The 19,032-nt window shown below is 49.0% G+C and overlaps 1 protein-coding gene across 1 annotated transcript in view; it reads right to left on the reverse strand.

The window, feature by feature from the left end:
* Mlip (muscular LMNA-interacting protein) overlaps positions 1 to 9,307 on the reverse strand; it is a 61,128-nt gene extending 51,821 nt beyond the window's left edge. Inside the window, exons 1-2 of the mRNA XM_013019062.1 lie at positions 8,984 to 9,307; positions 7,070 to 7,339 (exon numbers count right to left, since the gene is read on the reverse strand). Coding sequence (XP_012874516.1) covers positions 7,070 to 7,339; positions 8,984 to 9,307 — 594 coding nt within the window. The remainder of the gene's footprint in view (positions 1 to 7,069; positions 7,340 to 8,983) is intronic.
* Between the last annotated feature and the right edge of the window lie 9,725 nt (positions 9,308 to 19,032).

Raw genomic sequence — 19,032 nt, forward strand, 5'->3', positions numbered from 1 at the left:
GCGCCCACACCGCATCGCTGGGACCGCGTGGCTCGGCACGTGGCAGGCCTGCGGGGAGAAGCTGTGCCCGAGCCGAGAGCGGACGCAGGCCGCAGGAGCCGAGGCTGGGCGCAGGCCGCAGGAGCCCAGAGCGGAAGCAGGCCGCAGGAGCCCAGAGCGGAAGCAGGCCGCAGGAGCCAAGGTGGGGCGCAGGCCGCAGGAGTCGAGGCGGGGTGCGGGGCCGCGCCGGGAGAACTAGACCCTGCTCTTGATCCACAGCCCATCCGCATCTGGTCAGGAGAACAGGGCCCTGCTCTTGATCCACATCTGGCCAGGGAGAACAAGGCCCTGCTCTTTGTTAGGTTTTTAAAAAGAGGTAGCCGAGTAAGAACTGCACCATGCACGTGGTATTCAGGTAAGGGGTAGGTTTATTCAGTAGACCTGCTGGGACCGGGCAAGGTTGGCACTCCACGTGGCTGGGAAAGGCCTGGGAAAGAGAGAGAGCGGGAAAGAGAGAGGAAAGAGAAAAAAGAGAGAGCTAGAAAAGAGCAGAGAGGGCGTCTGGGCCTGGGCTAGGCCTTATCTAGGGTATGGGCGGAGAAAGGTGTGGCCACATCAAATTCAGATGTGACCTCTTCCAGGTGTCCCAGTTGCCTAGGTAACAGAGGTACTGGGTGGAGACTTTGCTGCAAGGAGGGTGGAGTCTGCTTGCTATCCAGGAGCGGACCTTACACTCTTGATCCACAGCCCATCCACATCTGGCCAGGAAGTACAAGGCCCTGCTCTTTATCAATAGCCCATCCACATCTATCAGGGAGAGCAGGGCCCTGCTCTTGACCCACAGCCCGTCCACATCGGCCATCTCCCAAACGAAAACCGAGATGACAACACAAACGACTCACGATGCTGAAGAGAACCCACCAGGAGCTAGGTCCCAAAAAGGCTGAGAGATGGGGAACTCAATGAACCCACACTTAACACACATAGAGCACACGCGACGGAAACCCCCTGGTAGAGTCAATATTTGCTAATAAAATCATTTGTATGTCTCTTGTGCCATTAAAAATATCCCCCTGTGGAAAACTGAGAGAATGAGGGAAGGGCAACATTACATAAGTCTTAACCCGACTGATATAACTGTGACCCCTCTGTACATCACTTTTATAATAACAATAAAATTTAAATCTCCAAAATAATAAATGGCTCTAAAGATTTTGAAGACTTTGCTGCAAAATTATTGATGTTATTCTACAGGTCTGTTAGAGAAAATATAAACAGGCATACCTAAATGACTTTGGGGACTATCAGCCATGTAAAATATTAATGTGTGTAAAGATATAGGTGTATATATTTACACATACATATTGCATTAGTCACCCAGCAGAAAATACACATGAAGCCAAGTTTCCTAAACTCTTGGCTTCTTTATAGTAAGAGGCTTTCTATCTGAGCAGATACAAAGACCTTCATGTCAAACAACAATCTCCAAAAAGACATTTGAAGTTGGCCAATTCAAATATCTCTTCACAAACTTCGTAGTTTCTGGGCAAACTTATCCAGAATGTTCCTTTTCTATGTAAACTCGTGCATATTTGCAACACAAAATTTTTGCCCCATAAATAGATTTTGAATACATTCCCATAATCCAGAATATCAGAAAATCAGCGATAATGAAAAAAATCAAACCGAATTCAATCAAATTGAGGAAAAAAATACTTAATAATTCCTTGGCACAAGTTTTACTTAGAAACAAGTCTGCTTGCTGGTATTTATATAACTGATCTATATGGTTGGGAAAATAGATTTAAGTCCAAATATTACTAATGAGGCAATTGTGATGCTTCTATTATTGCAAGAACGGGAACGTTTTCTTTGGAGCTATGAGATGATCTGTAATAGGACTGGTCTTCAGCGTTTAAGAAGCCATTTTCTTGTGGTTAATAGTATAGCCGGGACACTTTTGGCTTAAGGCTGTGCATGTTCCACCACTTACTGTTTTCTCATTGTTTCCCTGGTCAGTCTCTCATAGCATAACAGAAGCCACCTTAAAACTGTGTGCCCTGCTGTACCTACGACAGCTGTGCTTGGTAAAGAATTTCATACATTAATACCAATAGCTACAAAAGTCCCATTGCCTGTGAATCATATTCTCGACAAATAACTTCATCGTATTTAACGATTCATCTTGTTTGTTTACCCAGTTGCCACTATGGCAAAACTGTGAATTCATATTTTTAAGACAAAGCCTATCCATTCCAACTTCTTTAGATCTATGGATCTTAATTACCAAATATTCTACTCGAGTAAGTGGTATATTCCCTAATAGAAATAACTGCAACTTTTATCACACTGTGTGTGTGTGTGTGTGTGTGTGTGTGTGTGTGTGTGTGCACGCACATGCTAATCCTGGGGCTTGAACTCAGGGTCTGGGCGCTGGCTGTGAACACTTTTGCTCAAGGTTGGTACTCTACCACTTGGAATATAGCTCTACTTCCAGCTTTTGATAGTTAGTTGGAGATAAGAGTCTCATGGACTTTCCTGCCCAGGCTGGCCTCCAGTGGAAATCCTCAGATCTCAGCCTCCTGTGTAGCCAGGATTATAGCATGAGCCACCAGGCCTGGTCCCTCAACACTTCTGAGTACTAAATTGGCCCAAAGCACTGGAGCATTTCTTGCTATTCAGTGTCGTGTTCCTGACTCCTGTTGGTTTTCACCCTAGATTCTAAAGGAATGTGGTTCAACCTTCACCTTGCTGCCCGCATCCTCAACATTCTACCCACCTTTGTCTCTTTCCAGCCCGCTTTTACCAATTCATCCAACTGCCATTGTGTTGCTCTATCCAGTCCACTTAGATCTACTATGAGGGAAACTTCACCCAGCCTTGTTCATGGGCAGGCTGGCTACACCTGCCAGGCAGAGGGAAGACTTCCACACCGTGCAGCATGCTCCGGAGGACTGGACAAGGCACAGCTGGTCAGCTCCTCCACAAACTTAACTTCCCTGAGCTCGGAAGTTAAGAGCTCTGTCTGCACCCTGTGCCTGCCTTTCCTCCGCCTCTCCTCCATACCCCGTCCAATGCCTCTTCCCTCCAGACATGGGAATGGCGGGCATCCTTCATTAACCTTGGTTTTTCATCGCCAGCCACTCTCCACTTCGTTGAAACTCCTGTACATGTCAGATGTGTTTCTTTGAATGGGGTCTCAGTGTCTCCCAGGCTGGCATTGAACTGCCAGGCTCAGGCCACGCTGCTGCCCCACCTTCAAGCAGTAGGGGCTTCAGGCGGGCTGCTGTGACCTTTTAGTACAGTTCTTTGTGTCGTCTCCATTTTTTTTTTTGCTAGCTTCTCTCCTCGTTCCCAGGTCTTTACGTTGCCATTTGCTGGCCTGAAGCCCATCCTCTTATCCCACATTCTTTCCTCGGGTGACTGTCTACTTCCGCCATCTCAACTTCTACAGTGAATACCTCTGGCCTTCCCTGCTGCCCCGGGACCGATTCTCAGCTGCAGCTGCTGATGTCAGTTCCGCGGAAGCAGCACCACACCTCACTCCTCCTTGCTCCTCCCAAGAAAATCACGCCATTCGTGCTCACAGTCATCCAATTTCCTGGGACAAAAGTCCTGTTCAGGATGAGTTTTCCCCATCTATCTGCCATCCACAGGGAGGTGCAGGAAACGGACCTGGCGCTGGGTTTTCTCTGCTCCATTGCCTCTACCTCCGCTCCAAGCGCTGGCGCACAGGTGTGGACGCTCACCCCTCAGTGAACACTATTGTCACCTGCAGGGGAGCCGGTTCTGAGGCTTTTACATGAGCGTTTAAGTCCCTCTCTCTTACGCAAGAAGCTCTGGATCCAACCGCTGATTTTATCTTGTTTTTATTGCTGTTATTATGTAGTTGGACAAAGGGGTTACAGTTCCCTAGGTCAGGGTCTGAGCACAATGGCTCTCAGGCAATGTCACCTCTTCCCCATTTTAAGGAGCATTCTTACACTTCTTTAGTTCTGGTTCTTTGTGGTTGCTGTTGGTGGTGGTGGTGGTCAAATCCAAGACCTTGTTCATACCAGGCAGTGTCACTAAGTGACACTTCTAGCCTTGGTGGGTTTACTTTGATTTTACTTTGAAATTAGTGATGTTTGAACAAAATGTACTGTTCCTTAAACATGCCATTCAAAGAAGATACTTGGTATATTTCAAATGACCTATCCATATACCTTTGTTCAAGACATACTAAATATACACAGAATATACTTGGTATATTTCAAATGACATATCCAAATTACTTTGTTCAAGACATACTAAATATGCACAGAACAACAATAAAAAATTAATCTGTCATGAGCTTTACCTTTAAAGATTCTACAACTTGTGAGGGGAAATAAAACCTGCACCCACAACCGGGCACTGGTGGCTCACGCCTGTAATCCTAGCTACTCAGGAGGCTGAGATCTGAGGATTGAGGTTCAAAGCCAGCCTGAGCAGGAAACTCCTTGAGACTCTCTCCAATAAAAACCACTAGAAAACCTGAAGTGGCACTGTGGCTCAAGCAGTAGAGTGCTCACCTTGAGCTGAAGAGCACAGGAACAGCGCCCAAGCCCAGAGTTCAAGCCCCACAACAGACCAAAAATAAAACAAAAACAAAAAAAACCTGTACCCACACAGTTATGAAATTAGCATCCCACACAGGCAGGCGCTGGTGACTCTCATTGCAATCGTAGCTACTCAGCAAGCTCAGATCTGGAGGGTCATGGTGCAAGGGGAAAAACAGTCTGACTCCATCTCCAATGAGCTAGAAAAGTGCCAGGTTAGCTGTGTGTCTCTCAAGTGGTAGAGTGCCAGCCATGAGCCAGTCTGGTGAGCAAGCGTATGAGGCCCTACTAACAGCCCACACCTACAAAAGCCTGTTTTACAACGAAGCCCTGCTTTACAGCGGATTCTTGCCAATAAAAGAGTTTTGATTGGTAAAAATGTTAAAGCAGCTTTGTAAAGAGCTAGCTGGAGCAGCCGGAAGGGACGTTTGCCTTCCCAGAGGAAGCTCGGCAGCTCTGCGGAACTCCCGAGCGAGGGCTTCCGAGAGCGAGGCAGAGGGGAAGCTCGAGGAGGCTTCTGCCACATTCCTTGCTGCATCTCCTAGTACAAAGAACCGCACCGCGTGCGAGAGAGGCGGACGTGAGCGAGAGGCGGCCTCGACCCGGAGCTGCTCAGTCTCCTGAGGAAGACAGGCAAGCAGCCACTAAAACCAGATGAGAAGGAAGGATGGTGGGGACTGTAGGAGAGAGCGGGGTGCGGGGAGAGCCGGGCAAATCACTGAGGGGGAAGAGGAGCAGCAGGGAGGGCCTGGGAGGGCCCGACTGAGACGAGCCTGGACCGGCAGACAGACACGGGCTCAGGAAGAAAAGTGCGTTCTCACGTGAGTTCTCGGCCGCCAGCGCCTGATCCACGCGGAGGGCAAAGGTCAGAGGAAGAGACCAAGATGTTTTTTTGGAACGAGCTTAACTGCCAGTCACAACTCAGGAGTAACGCGACTCATCGATTCGTTATTATCAGGTAGACAAGAAACGCTCTCAACAGACTGCATTTCTAGCTGAGAAAAAAAAATCAGTGCTGGTGTCCTGACCCAATCATGGGGTGGCTGTAGGCTTTTAATCCTAAGCCTCTGCTCTACAGCTTGCTGTGGTACCCGGGGACCCCGTTCTGGGCTCCTTTTGGTTTACACTCGCAGGTACTCGCTGTCTAATGCTGCGTTCGTTCCTTACAGGAAACGACGATCTGGTGAGCGTGGCTTTCGGCTCCGAATCAAGCAGCAGGGCACAGCTGCGACTTTTCATTTGGCACCTAACGGCCATGAGCCATCATCAACTTCTCAACTACCTCTTAGGGGAAAGAAATGCTCCCAGTTACGTATTTTGCCTTTAGCTCGACCTTTGTATATTTAACCTCACAAAAACAAAACAAAGGGCCAGGGAAAGAAATCTATCAAACTGGGGGAAAGCAAGCGTTGGTTAAAGCCTCCAGAAGCCTCCACTGGGAATGCTCCCTTTGTATTCGGTGTCACCTCCCACACGGCCTCCCAGCCCTCACACTCAGGGCACGCTCACACGCAAGGCTGCCTGCTCAGAACACCACGCTCTGTTCTGTCCTGTGCTTCCTCTGGGCAGTTCAGTGATTTGAACTCAGGGCCTGGGCTGGCTATCGTTTGAGACACACCTTCAGCCCCGTAGTTCACTCTCGTACTCAGCGGGGGGCAACTAGCAAGAAATAATGTTTTAGAGCAGTAGGCCTCCACTGGAGGTGCCCCGCAGAGTGTCCCAGAGGCCCAGACACCGGAGGGGAACAAAACACAGCCGCGGGAAGGCCCAGACGAGGCCGAGGTCCACCTGCCGCTGTCCCATGGAGGAGCCTGCTACCAGGACACAAAGACCAACGTGCCAAGAAAAACCAGCCTCCGAGCCGCGTTAGGGCTCCTGTGAGGGGCGGCCAGGCCGACCCTGAACGCAACATACCAGCTCATTCTCCGCGGGGAGGCGTCAAGGCCAGCTTTCACATCCTAACCGCCGTGTTCAAACACACGCCAGGGTCACCTTGTATTCCAAGTGTGCCCAACAGCCGGTCCGTGGCCCATCTTCCCCTTGTTTTGGGGGAAGGAGGTGCGCGGTGGCCCAGGCCCATCACCCCAGCTGCTTGGGAGGTGGAGGTTAGCAGGACCGCCGTGAGAACGGCCGGCCAACCCACTCCGACGCCGGTGGGCTGGCCACACGAGGATCGCTTGCCTCACACGCCCTCCCTCTCCAGTCCCTCCCCAGCCCTCCTGGACACTGCTTCTGTCCGAGTTGTGCATCCTGCACCCCTGGCCCGAGTGCCCGGCCAGACACCCAACCTTTCCCAGAGCTGCTCCAAAGCAAAGGCGGCACACCCCAAGAACGCTGCAGCAAAGAGCTCTCCACCTGAGCCTGCCCCGTCCACCCCCACCTGCCCAGTCCACCCTGAGCCTGCCCTGTCTACCCCCCTCCATCTGTTTTGTCCCACCTCTCCCCTGGACGGCTCGGTCTTTTCTGTCCTGGCCCTCCCGTGCCCAGAACCCCAAGGCGGACAGACATACCTGCTTGGGCGTTGGGCCAGGGGCATTGGGCCGGGGCCCCGGGGCCTTGGGGCGGACCACATCAGAGGAGGCCCTGGGCAGAGGCCCGGGCAGCGCGGGGTCGGGGGCCTCATCCTCCCCTTCGGAGTCCACAATGAGGACGCAGCGGGCCTGGAACACGTCGCCGAGCTGCATCCCCCGAGCTTCGAGGGCCGCGCTGGGCACGCAGCGGCCGGGCGCTGAGTCTCGCTGAACCGCAGGGCCGGGGCTCAGGGCGGCGGCCGGGCCGGGCTGTGGGAGGGAGGGGGGACGTCCTCGGTCAGATGCTCTTCTCCCCTGGCTCCTGGCTTGGTCTCAACCCCGCTCTGGCGTTTACAGTCCCTTCTACGCATAGGTCTTACTAAATGCATGTGGTATACACTTACGGTCCGTTAAGTCAGGTTAACCCTCCCACCACCCCATCTACAAACTGTCAGAATGGCATACTAGAACATTCTTCATTCTTCTCTGCTTGTGGTGAGGTAGTTGGCACTGTTTCTTTTCCTCAATTACTTTTCTGCGTAACTTTTACTTCCACTGAAATAATCAGGCCTTTTAGTCTTTGAGCCAAGACAGCAGCGTTGAAAACAACAGGGTGGCAAGCAAATCACTACCATTTAGACAGACAGCTTCCAATCGGGGCCAGACTCACCGTCTTACCCCCTGCCAGTGGACTTCACAGCGTCCCCCAGCCGTGTTTGATTTATAACAATAAACAATATGTTAAAATACATCTTCAAGATAAAAATGTTTCTCTAAATTTAAATATGATAACCCGAGACACATTTCCAAAATCTAGGTCAGAAACAGTTTTATGATTGTGGATAAACGTTTTCCATCAAGTTCTACCAAAGTATCTACCTAGCAGCAAAATACGAGCAAGTGGACATTTCCTACCGCACCAACATTAGGCAGAAGTTTGTATTTGTTTTTATCTTTTGTCTGTCCTGAGGCTTGAACTCCGGGCCTGGGTACCTGAGCTTTTACACTCAAGGCTGGTGCGCTGCCACTTAAACCATAGCACTTCTGGCTTTTTGGTGGATAACTGGAGATAAAAGTCCTACAAACTTTCCCACCCAGATGGCTTTAAACCTTGAAACTCAGATCTCAGCCTCCTGAGTCGCTAGATTTATAGATGTGAGCCTCTGGTGTCTGGCTTAGGCATAATATTTGTAAGCATTGCTAATTCATTGCAAAGAAACAATAACACATGGTCCCTTTATCTAAGATTTCCTTTCAAGATGAATTTAAATACTTATAGTGTTAATGTCCTAAAATACATTTGGAGGAAGGTGACAGAAAGCAGAATTTGTCCTGAGAATGCAAACAATAGAAGAGTTGGGAGGCATGCATTAATAATGCCTAATAAATTAATAACAATGCATTAATAATACACTACTGAGAACCTGGGATTGAATATATCTATATCTATATGTATCAGTGCTGGGGCTGAATGTCAGCATTGGGCCTGCAAGGCAAATTCTACCACTGAGCTACATATACTCCTAGCCCTCGAAATCAGATAGATAGATAGAGGATAGCTAGATAATCATACATATATATATAATTATTATTCTTACTATAGAGGTGATGTGCCAGGTTTACCCTTCTATAAGTCAGGTTATAGTCTATTTCTTTCAGGACAATGTCACCTCTTCCTTGGCTCCCTCCCGGTTTTTCCTGCCTGTCCCTGCCTACACGCTGTATAGTTCACTTTCCACATCATGTCTACTGAGTGCCACTGCTGCATGTATGATATTTTAATCAAATGTTAGATTTCACAGCCATCTTGCTTTACACAGAGGAAATACACATTGGTACAAATTTTCAAGTCATTGGCATGGACAATTAGTTTAACATACTTGTTTGCCATGAAATGAATAAAAGTCCACCTACCCGATTCACAGTTTCTGGGCTGTGGTCGCCGGGAATTCGGACAAGGAACTGGGAGGTGTCAACGCAGCGAGTGTGGGTCGGAAGTCTTCTGAGCGTGGGGACGAAGGTGAAGATCAGGGGTTTGGCGTCGCCGTCCGCAGAGCAGACCTGTGAGACACGGCGCGTTAGACCTTCCTCCAGCCAGCGGCTCACCGGCCTTTGCTCCCTGCGCGCCACCAAACTTATTTCTTTCCCTGGATCGCACACTGCCACGTGGTCATACCCACCGCTGTCACTCAAAATGACACAGAAGGAGTAGCAGTGCACGGGGCCTTTTCTTGGCATAGCATCTCCCAGGGTCGGCTGCCAGCCAGGCTCCCTGCTGGAGGTCAGCCAGGAAGCAGCGGGTGCGGCGGCAGATCAGCGGGCAGCACAGAGGGTAAGTTCTACACTGGGGTCGGGGAGGGGGGCGTTCATCAGGAACACAGCCTTGCTCTGCTTCAGATCGGATGCCTACCGATTCAGCCTTGAAGGGCTGCAGGCTCCATGTATTGATTCCTGATCAAGCAGCCTGCAGGACAATTTCACACCCGTCCTGAGCAGGAACGCTGAAGTTGGGATCTGAAGATGCAGGCTTGCCGTGCCCGGTGCAAAGGTATGGAAAAGTACATTGATGAAGCATTTTCCGGGCGCTAAGCCCTCAGGGCAGGAGGTCAGTGACACACAGCCCAGCGTCGGTGAGTCGGTCACGGGTAGAGAGGACAAGGCTGCGCCGCGGGCTCGCGTGGTGCTTCGCGATAGAGCGCCCAGCACCCCTGAACCTTAACTCACGGCCCTGTGGAGAGGAGGAGAGGCAGGCATGGCCCGGACAAGGAAAGCCTCTGCGTGTCTCTCATCATCCATTCCAGAATGTCACGTGGGAAAAATAATAAAAGTTTTTAGAACTCAAGTTCAAGCCCCTGTGGACTTGTTCTTGGGTTGCAGTTCATCCTCCCCCGGGATACCCAAGTCCAGCCACACCGGGTTTAAACCATGGGAGAGGCTTTGGAATAAGCGCTCCATGGTTTTGAAACCCAATTAGCCATTGGAAACAGGAAGTAGCTTTACCTTCGGAAGCAGGTACAGTGGTGACATTTCATTTCTCAGAAAGCCCCACATGACTGTACAATTTAATGTGTCTGCAGTCTCCAAAATGCAAAGTTCTACACTGGATGCATCATAAATCGCGGGCCTATTAAAGGCCGATGGCTATAATTCTAGCAACTAAAACAGGACTGGAGCATAACTAAAAAGTGACGTGTCAATCAGTAAGGTGATTTTGTCACAATGCCCAAAGGGACTTGTAGCCACATCCATGTGCTGAGAAGACAGACAATGAAGTGTACATGTGATTACTTCCCTCTACTTTATTGCCATATGGTCCCGAAAAGGCCCCAATCAATGCAAAATGCCTTCACTGGCGTAGGAACACGGTTGCTATCGCTTACTCCAGTTGGACAACTAGATGATGTCATTCCAGAAAACCCAAATGGAAGATCGAATAGGGTGGGAGACCCTGCCCACCTTGCCAGGTTACTACTGCAGAGTGGGAAGGCGGGGGGGGGGGGTGAACCGCCACCCCACCCCCCGCTGTGTGCACAGTCCTAGGCACAATCTAGGACCACAGCTTGTTATTCAAAGTTCACAGTGAGAAGTCGCATGGGGCTCTTTCCTTCCCCAAGTCTCGTGTTCACTTATAGAGAATGTCAGAAGGAGAGGTGAAAGACGCTGACCCGGCCCGGCAAGACTGGGGAGAGTCCCGTGCGACCCTGTAGACTTGAATTTCTTGTTCAGGAAAGAAAAGAAAAAACAGAAAGCAAGCAAGCTCCTGCTATTTACTGCACAGTGTGTGGCCAAGTTCCACTGGAGCCGGAATGCATCGCTACGGCGATGAGAAGCCCTTTGCCACAGGAGGCGGCGCAGACGCCGGTGAAGAGCGTGGCGCTCGTAATTGCCAATTAACACTTTCTGCTGCCAGTGCCGTCCAAGCTCGCAGCTCTGTGGACGGGGTGCTTCCATAATATAAATCAGGGCTGCAGGAAGCCCACTGTTTCCTGAAGACGCTGGGAAACACCCAACGCCTCACCTCCCCCACAGCCTGGCAATTCCAGACGCGCGATCACCCGTGCCAGGCGGCCCACGGCTCCTGTGCTGAGCTCAGGGTCTCGGGCTGCGCTGCCTGGCTGGCCTCTGTTTCCCTACAAGTTCTCGCCGCCTGACGCCGATGCCAGCTCGCCACCCCGGAGGAGAGCCGCGGCGATAGAGCCGTGCCGAGGTCCCCGGCACCCCGGCAGCCCCACGCCGATCAGATCGCCCTGGCCTCTAACTGGACAGAGCACTTCGTTTCCACAAACACATCCACCTGCACCCCAGTGCCTGCCTCCTACCTTCCTGTAGCAACGCCCAGGGACCCAGGACATGGCTGCTCAAAGTTCCTGAAGGTATCAGCAGAGGCTTGCTTGTGCCTGGGGTGTGGTCTGCACTCTCGAGTTCATTCGGAAGCAATGGTGTTGCAGACACGCCGAAGCATGGATTCATTGCTGAAGGGAGCGGGGAAGCCAAGACTGGGGTGGGAAGGGAGCCTGTTACTAAACCAACACATGCACACACACACACACACACACACACACACACACACGAGGCTCACGCAGGGAAGGGGGGAAGAAAGAATTCTAAAAAGAGAGCATGCAACATCTCCCCCGAATGGAGGGATTGCCTCAGGATCAACGTGCAGATTTGTTTTGACAATGTTCTGCATTTAGAACTCCACAAGAGATCCACCTGTCCCCTGCCGGGGGGCCGTAAAAGCCACAGCCCGCTCCCCACCCTGTGGCTGCTCGCCCTCTGGGCTCCTCAGGTGTCTACTCCAGTTCTGTCTCCTGTGACAGTGACAGAAGCCACGCCGCAGAGCACGAGCCGTGGAGCATGAGGCGGGTGCATGGCCCACCGCCTCGCTCCGCCATCTCCATCCACCGGTCACGCTCGCAGAGAGCACAGAGACACAAACACGTGCAAACCCCATGTCTAAATAAAGAACTACACAACACACGCCGATCATTTCCGAAAACCAGCGCTTCCACTGCCCATCTTTGGGGCAAACACCACTCAGTGTGTGTGCTGTCACAGCAGCAGTGACGGACACTTTGTCATTAGCACAATCCACTCTGAAGCAGAGATGGGAATCCAAGAAAAAACTCCACTCCACTGTTCCTGGAAGACACTGAGTATTCAGCTAGCAGATACGCCAATCTCCAAATTTATCTCTGATGAAATAAATTGTCATCATCAGCCTCCAGTGTTTCTATTTTCTCAGTATTGATTTTTCTTTACATCTGTACTATCTATATTTGTGCTCTGACAGTGTTAGATACACCGCTGGAAGGCGCAGCTGTTTTGCCCAAAGCCAGGACACGGGATAAAGGTTGCAGCCAAGGGGCCTTGGTGGTAGCCCTTAACATAGCGAGTCTGACTGTGGAAATGCAGGGAGGAAAATCATTGCTACACCTGATTCCACTGACAAGCAAGAAAGACAACACACTGATTTTACTCAGGATATCTTGACCTTGAAAGGGTCCATATTTCTGAATGTAAGTGCTGTCCTATGTCACCTTCTTTGGGGTTTATGGATACCAAGAAGGGAATGTTCAAGACTCCTGTCCGCAGAAAGCTTCTAGTCCACTTGAGGCTACGAACAGATTACGAACAGATATGTAACAAACAGAATATATATATATATATATATATATATATATATATATATATATACATATACAAACAGAATAGATAGATATTTCGATCAATAGACAGACAGACAAACAGATAGATGGATAGATGGATGGATAGATAGATAGATAGATAGATAGATAGATGGATGGATAGATGGATAGATAGATGGATAGATGGATGGATGGATAGAGGGGTGCTATACACAGAAGCCCCCACCTCCACTGTGTACACAGGCCATGCGGGGAGCTTGTGAGGCGCAGGTGTGGTGGAGGCCGGGTGCAGCTCACATTCTGCTGTTCGGCTCCCAGGAGAGGGCCTGCTGGGGGTTGCCAGAATTTCACACCTCACGAGAGACCCTTGAGGGTCATGAGCTCACAGTGACCCGGAGTGCGGTTGTTTGGAAAGGGGCCGTTGGGGCTGCACTTTGAAGGGTGGGAAATGGCATCCTGCGAAGGCAAGATGGACTGGTACTATTGTTTTTTTAATTTTTTTTTTGTCAGTCATGGGTCTTGAACTCTGGGCCTGGGCGCTGTCCCACGGCTCTTCAGCTCAAGGCGAGCACTCTACCACTTGAGCCACAGCACCACTTCCGGTTTTCTGAGTGGTTTATTGGAGATAAGTCTCATGGACTTTCCTGCCTGGTTGGCTTTGGACTGTGATCCTCAGATCTCAGCCTCCTGAGTAGCTAGGATGACAGGCGTGAGCCACCGGCGCCCAGCAGACCAGCACTTATTTTGAGCCAAGAGAAAAGCCTGGGCGGGGGCACCTACCTGGATGGCAGTGAGCAGCAAGCAGGCTTAGTCACAAGCAGGGAGCCCTGGGGTCAGACCACCCTCTGCTGTGGGATGCGACGGACAGACCTGTCCCCAGGTAGGTGGGAGGAGCAGAAGGACTTACTTCAGAAGTTAGCTCGAGCACGCTCCCGTGCAAGTTCCTCATCCACATCTCTCCTGAATTTCATAACTAACATAATGCAAGTTAAGGTAACTAAGACTAAAAAGGTGTGTTAAATCTACATTATGGCTGGTCTTGAATTAAGCTATCTTATCTTTTCTCAATGCGGAATGAGGACAGAGGGTCTGTGTATGAATGTGCACGCGCACTCCATTCACACTCACACACACACACATCACTGAACCAGAGCATCTTCACGTCACACCGTTGGCATCCAGGGGAGTGACAGTCCGGTCATCTGTCAATAGCTTGGTTTATTCTAAGTGGAACCAAATAACTAAGACCCCTTCTCCTCTAGCCTTTGGATTTTTCTTCCTTCTCTCTACCAAACAATGAGCACTGTTCAGAAAAATTGGCACAAAGTTGGAAGAGGAAACACTTCTATCCTTACCGTTTCCCTACATAAATTCTTCCCTGAATCCTTTAACAGGTGTCAGAAACAATGAAACTAACCCGGGATTGTGCTATTCCTGAGAGCTTTTCACTAAGAATTGTATTTCCCTTGTTCACTAACAATTCCTAGTTTTATACTTTTAGTGATAGAAATCATCACTGATTTCTACTTAAAATGCACACATAACAGTTATACATTGTAAAAGCGTGTTTCAGCCATGTGATCGGGGACGACATATCGCCTCAAAGAGCACATCTATGTAGAGCAATTTCTAAGGAATCATTCTCATTTGGGGAGAAAGAGGAGGGATCTACTTAAGGGAGGGAGAGAGAGAGAAAGAGAAGCTGAGAGAGAGAGAGAGATGACAGATCACAGTCTTTGATAGTAAGAGGACATATAATTTATTTGGGGAGGGAGAGACTCTTCTATCCTTCAGTTACAACCATTTCTCTTCCAGAAGTGTGATTCACATTCTCTTTAAAGACCCCAGTCATCTCATTAACACAAACTATTCATTGTTTCTGCCCCAACACAGAACAGAAAATTCCCCTTGGAGTAACCATTTTCCCAAAGGAGGCCAGGTATCCTGAAGTTACAAGAAACAACGCACCCCAAATTCTCTCAGAAGCTTGGCACTATTGATGACTAGAGCGAGCATCCTCCACCCTCCCAACCAAACGTGTTCAGGCAAAACCTTTAGCCAAAGCTCTCTTCAGAGACTGGCTTTAAAGTAATAATGTAGGACCAATCATCTCTCTTCCTGACGTGGGAACCAAATTTGGAAAATCAGTAGCTGAGTCCACAAAAGTTTGCCAAGAAATGTGAAATCGACTAGAGTCCACAAAAGTTTGCCAAGAAACATGAAAGTGACTAGATAACGTCAAACATTTGTCTACACTTCCGCTTTGTGCGTGGCGAGAGGCAGCCATAGACGCCACATTTATTCCCCGGCATAAGCCCCGGCTCACAGCTCTGCCCTTCTCCGCTGGCAGGAAGGAGACACTTGCCGGAAAGCTGCAGGCCCAAGAAGGTGGCAGGGCATCGATGCCGTGCTGCACAGAGACCGTGAGGCAGCCACGGATACTTAGAAGCTGCTTTTGCTGAGAGTCATGACAATAATAAAAATAAAAAGAAGCCACAGGCTCATCCCTGCGACTCAGAAACTGACAGCGGGGTACACCTGGCGCTCGGCCTCCACTTCACCTCTGTCTCCCTCCTCCTGAGTCTCTCCTGCCTGTGATGGACCACCTTGGATTCCAGAACCAGCTGATGACATCTTTACACTCAGAAACTCTGGGGACCCCTCCCCCACATCCACACACGGTAAGAGCCAGCAAGCAAGGCTGCCTGCCGGGCTGTGAAGACTTCCAGTGACACGCCAGCAAACCAGCGCCGAGAGGGTAAACCGTGCTCACAGGGACAACGCGTTATCATCATTCCAGTCTCCATTCTTCCTTTACTGACACCTAGAGCAGACGCCTGCGTGGGGAAGGTGGGCTGGCAGAACGCGGGCCAGTTTGGTTGAACCTCCTTCCCTGGACCTGCCTGGCTGCCCCTCGCTTTAATCAGCACCGTGGGGTCCGCAGTGCGCAGGAGCTCAGGACCAAGTGGAAACTTGTAATGCGGGGAGCGGGCCTCGGCCAGCCGGGCTGTCTCCTCTGAGCTTCTGCTCACTTTGGCCCTGTTTCCGCTGACCGACATTAGAACGATCATTTCCACTCTGGTGGTTTCATGTTTCCCTTCTGGAAAGATGGGAAACACGGGCGTCGGTCACAGCATGGCGGGTCCCGTCTCTGCGTCCAGGTGTGTGGGGCGCCCTGAGCTCCGGGCCGTTTCCTCCCAACCACCCCCCCCATCTCCATGGAGGCTCAGCCTCTGAGCTACGAACCACGTCCATAGCCTTCTTTAATTAAAGTAAACCAGATGCTGCAGAGCACAGGGGAGAATCCAAAACGTTGGACATAATTAGATACAAGAAGAAATGAAAATCGAATGCCTACCATTGGACATGAACAGATTAAAGATAAATAAATAATAGAACAAATAGAAATGGGCAGTAGAGGAATACATAGAAAGCTAAATAAATACATTTGAAGATGACACAGAGACAATGCTAAGGAACATTCCAGAGGCTCTGCTGTCTCGTCGCTGCTACACTGGTGTCTGGCACACCACCTCCTGACCCTCCTCCACACAGAGCCCCCGGGTAACACATCCAGTTCTTCAGCTTCAGAAAGATTATTTATCGGATCCAAATTCATTTCCCAGGCTGGATGGCTCCCTTGCATTATAGCTCCATGAAGCTAGCATCTCCAGTTGGATAGCTCATAGATATATGTCCAAAACGAGTTCATACTGAATTAACAGGATTCCCCCCCAAACTTAGTCCTTAACTCCCCCAAGTGTTCCCCACACCTCAGTGTATTGTGTCTGTTTGTCCCTCTTTCTATCTAAATAAAACTGCTATTTCTAGTTGCTTGGATAAAAATCATCAGTTTTAGTTCCTGGCTTTACCATCACCCCTGGTCAATAATATATCAGTACACTCTCTCGCTTTCCATAATTAGCTTTGCTTACCCTACTGCTTCCTACATGTATTTGGCTACAGAACACATTGATTAATAATCCAAAGTGTCCTATCCATCACAGTGCAAACGACTGAACTGGACAGTCCATGGAGCCTTCTGTCTGCCGTGACATTTAGCGAATGTATGGAAAGAATGTAGCTTGGAGAGAGAAGAGAGAGGGAGGAAGGGAGGAAGGGAGGGGAAGAAGAGAGAGGGATTTTCACAGAGTTATTAAATGAACTGCTCTTCCTGGTCTAGGTAGAGAGAAAGGAGCAGTGACCTTGATGGAGACGAGCAATCAGTGACCAGAAGAAAGAAGAAGAGGTGGTTTGCATGTCAGGTCTCCCCACCATGAACCCTGCTGGGCCAACACTGACTTGTTCACAAACAACACAGTCAGCACCACAAGCACTGATTGCATAAATGGGTGATGACTGGGAGATCTCAAAATGTAGCCAAAGAGATACGAATACGTCACATGGAAAAGGTCAAAAGTAACACGCCTGACTTCGTGAGATGCTTGGGGACCCTAGCAAATCCTCCCGAGATGCTTCATGAGAGAAAGAAATTTGTAGAACATTGCGAAGTGGACAGACTGAAGCTAGCATCCTTTAAGGCAACGCCACGATTCTGATACTAATACCATTTCTACTATGATCTACCCTAAAAGAGTTTATTCCAATATTCTACATTCAGCTTCTACTCTCCGGGGTGTCCCACAAGGTAGTGTGTCATAGGAAAGAACATTGACTTAAAAAAAAAAACCACCTGGGGCTGGGAAGGTGGCTCAGTGGTAGAGCGCTTGCCTTGCATGCATGAGGCCCTGGGTTCGATTCCTCAGCACCACATAAGCAAAAAAGAAAAAAAGCTGGAAGTGGCACTGTGGCTCAAGTGGTAGAGCGCTAGCCTTGAGCTGAAGAGCTGAGGGACAGCGCCCAGGCCCAGAGTTCAGGCCCCACGACCAGACCCAGAAAACAACAACAACAACAACAAAACACTATCTTTCTGTCTTGTTTATTTTTTCAGAAGTAGTCGGGTTAGAACTCAGGGTCTTACACTTGCCAGCAATAGGTGCCCTACTACTGAGCCGTGCCTCCAGCCTTTTTTGTGCCAGTTATTTTTGAGATCAGGTCTTGCTCCCTGCTCAGGCACGTCTCCACTTCAACCTTCCTATTTTCTGCCATCTGCCCCTGCTAGAATGACAGGGGCGCTCTACCATGCCCAGCTGCTTCTGTCTCGATAGAGCCTTGTGAACCTATCTACATGGACTGGCCTACAACCACACACCTCCTGGTAGCGCATGCCCTGGTGCCTGGCTTTCTGTCTTACTTTGAAGCAATAACATTATTTTTTAGAAAGGAGAAAGCATACAAATAAATGTATTAATACTGTAATGCATGTATCCATTAGAGCCAGAAAAAGGTATCATTTTGAAGGAAGATACTAAGCAGTAATATTAAATTTAATATGAAGAAAGCATTTTCCTTTCTTTTCAAAGTGTGCAATAAAGTAATAATACAGTATATAAGAGGAAGAAAAAATTCAAACTAATAAAATAACAGATTATTAGAAAGTATTTTTAAACCTCATGAAAACATCTTAATAAAGAATAACCAGCTGACCTAAAATAGTACCTTACCTACTTCCTCAAACTTCCCACTAGTTAAAACAGAGATTCCTAAAATTTTGCAAGGAAGATCAGTGCTTTCACTTGCATACAGAAAGTGGATTGTCTAACTTGGGGACCTTTTTTGAAAATAACAAACATCACATGTGAAATTTCCAACTCCAGCCGTGCACTGAAATACTGAGTTTCCCAAAGCAGTTATCAACTTAACAATGAATGCACATTTAAAAGAGACACGTGCCCATGGCATAATCATTGTTAGATTTTGTGAAATTATTTTACTGGCTATGCTCCCAAGTGCTTATCTTTCAAATCATTATTTTGATCTCACTTTATTTTCTCATCAACTTCCATTCATATTTCTTGCCTTGCTGGTTATGTCCTTACATCTCTGTCCCTCAGGAAAGTCCATTGTCACTAGTGATATTTTTAAATCATTACATCTACATGAAAAGTTTCTTCCAAGTCTTCTGGTTCTAATTACCAGCAAAGTCTAAGCAATGGTAAGAAGTCTTTGTTTTTCAATGTTACAGTACTATTTCACTTTATTAAAAAAAATCCATCTGAGTACTCATAGTGGAGATAAGTTAAGAACCACTCACCAATCGTTGGTGAGTGAGGCCTGGCCTTCATCAATGCAGTTACCTGAGGAGGATCTGGGATGTGGAGCCCTGCATTCTGCTGGCTGTGGATCCGAGAGCAGATGCTGAGTTGCAGGCCCGGCTATATACGCACGCACGTGCCTTGTTTTCAACTCGACAGG

This window comes from Dipodomys ordii, unplaced genomic scaffold (assembly GCF_000151885.1).
Source record: "Dipodomys ordii isolate 6190 unplaced genomic scaffold, Dord_2.0 Scaffold44, whole genome shotgun sequence".
In the NCBI taxonomy this organism is placed as follows: domain Eukaryota; kingdom Metazoa; phylum Chordata; class Mammalia; order Rodentia; family Heteromyidae; genus Dipodomys; species Dipodomys ordii.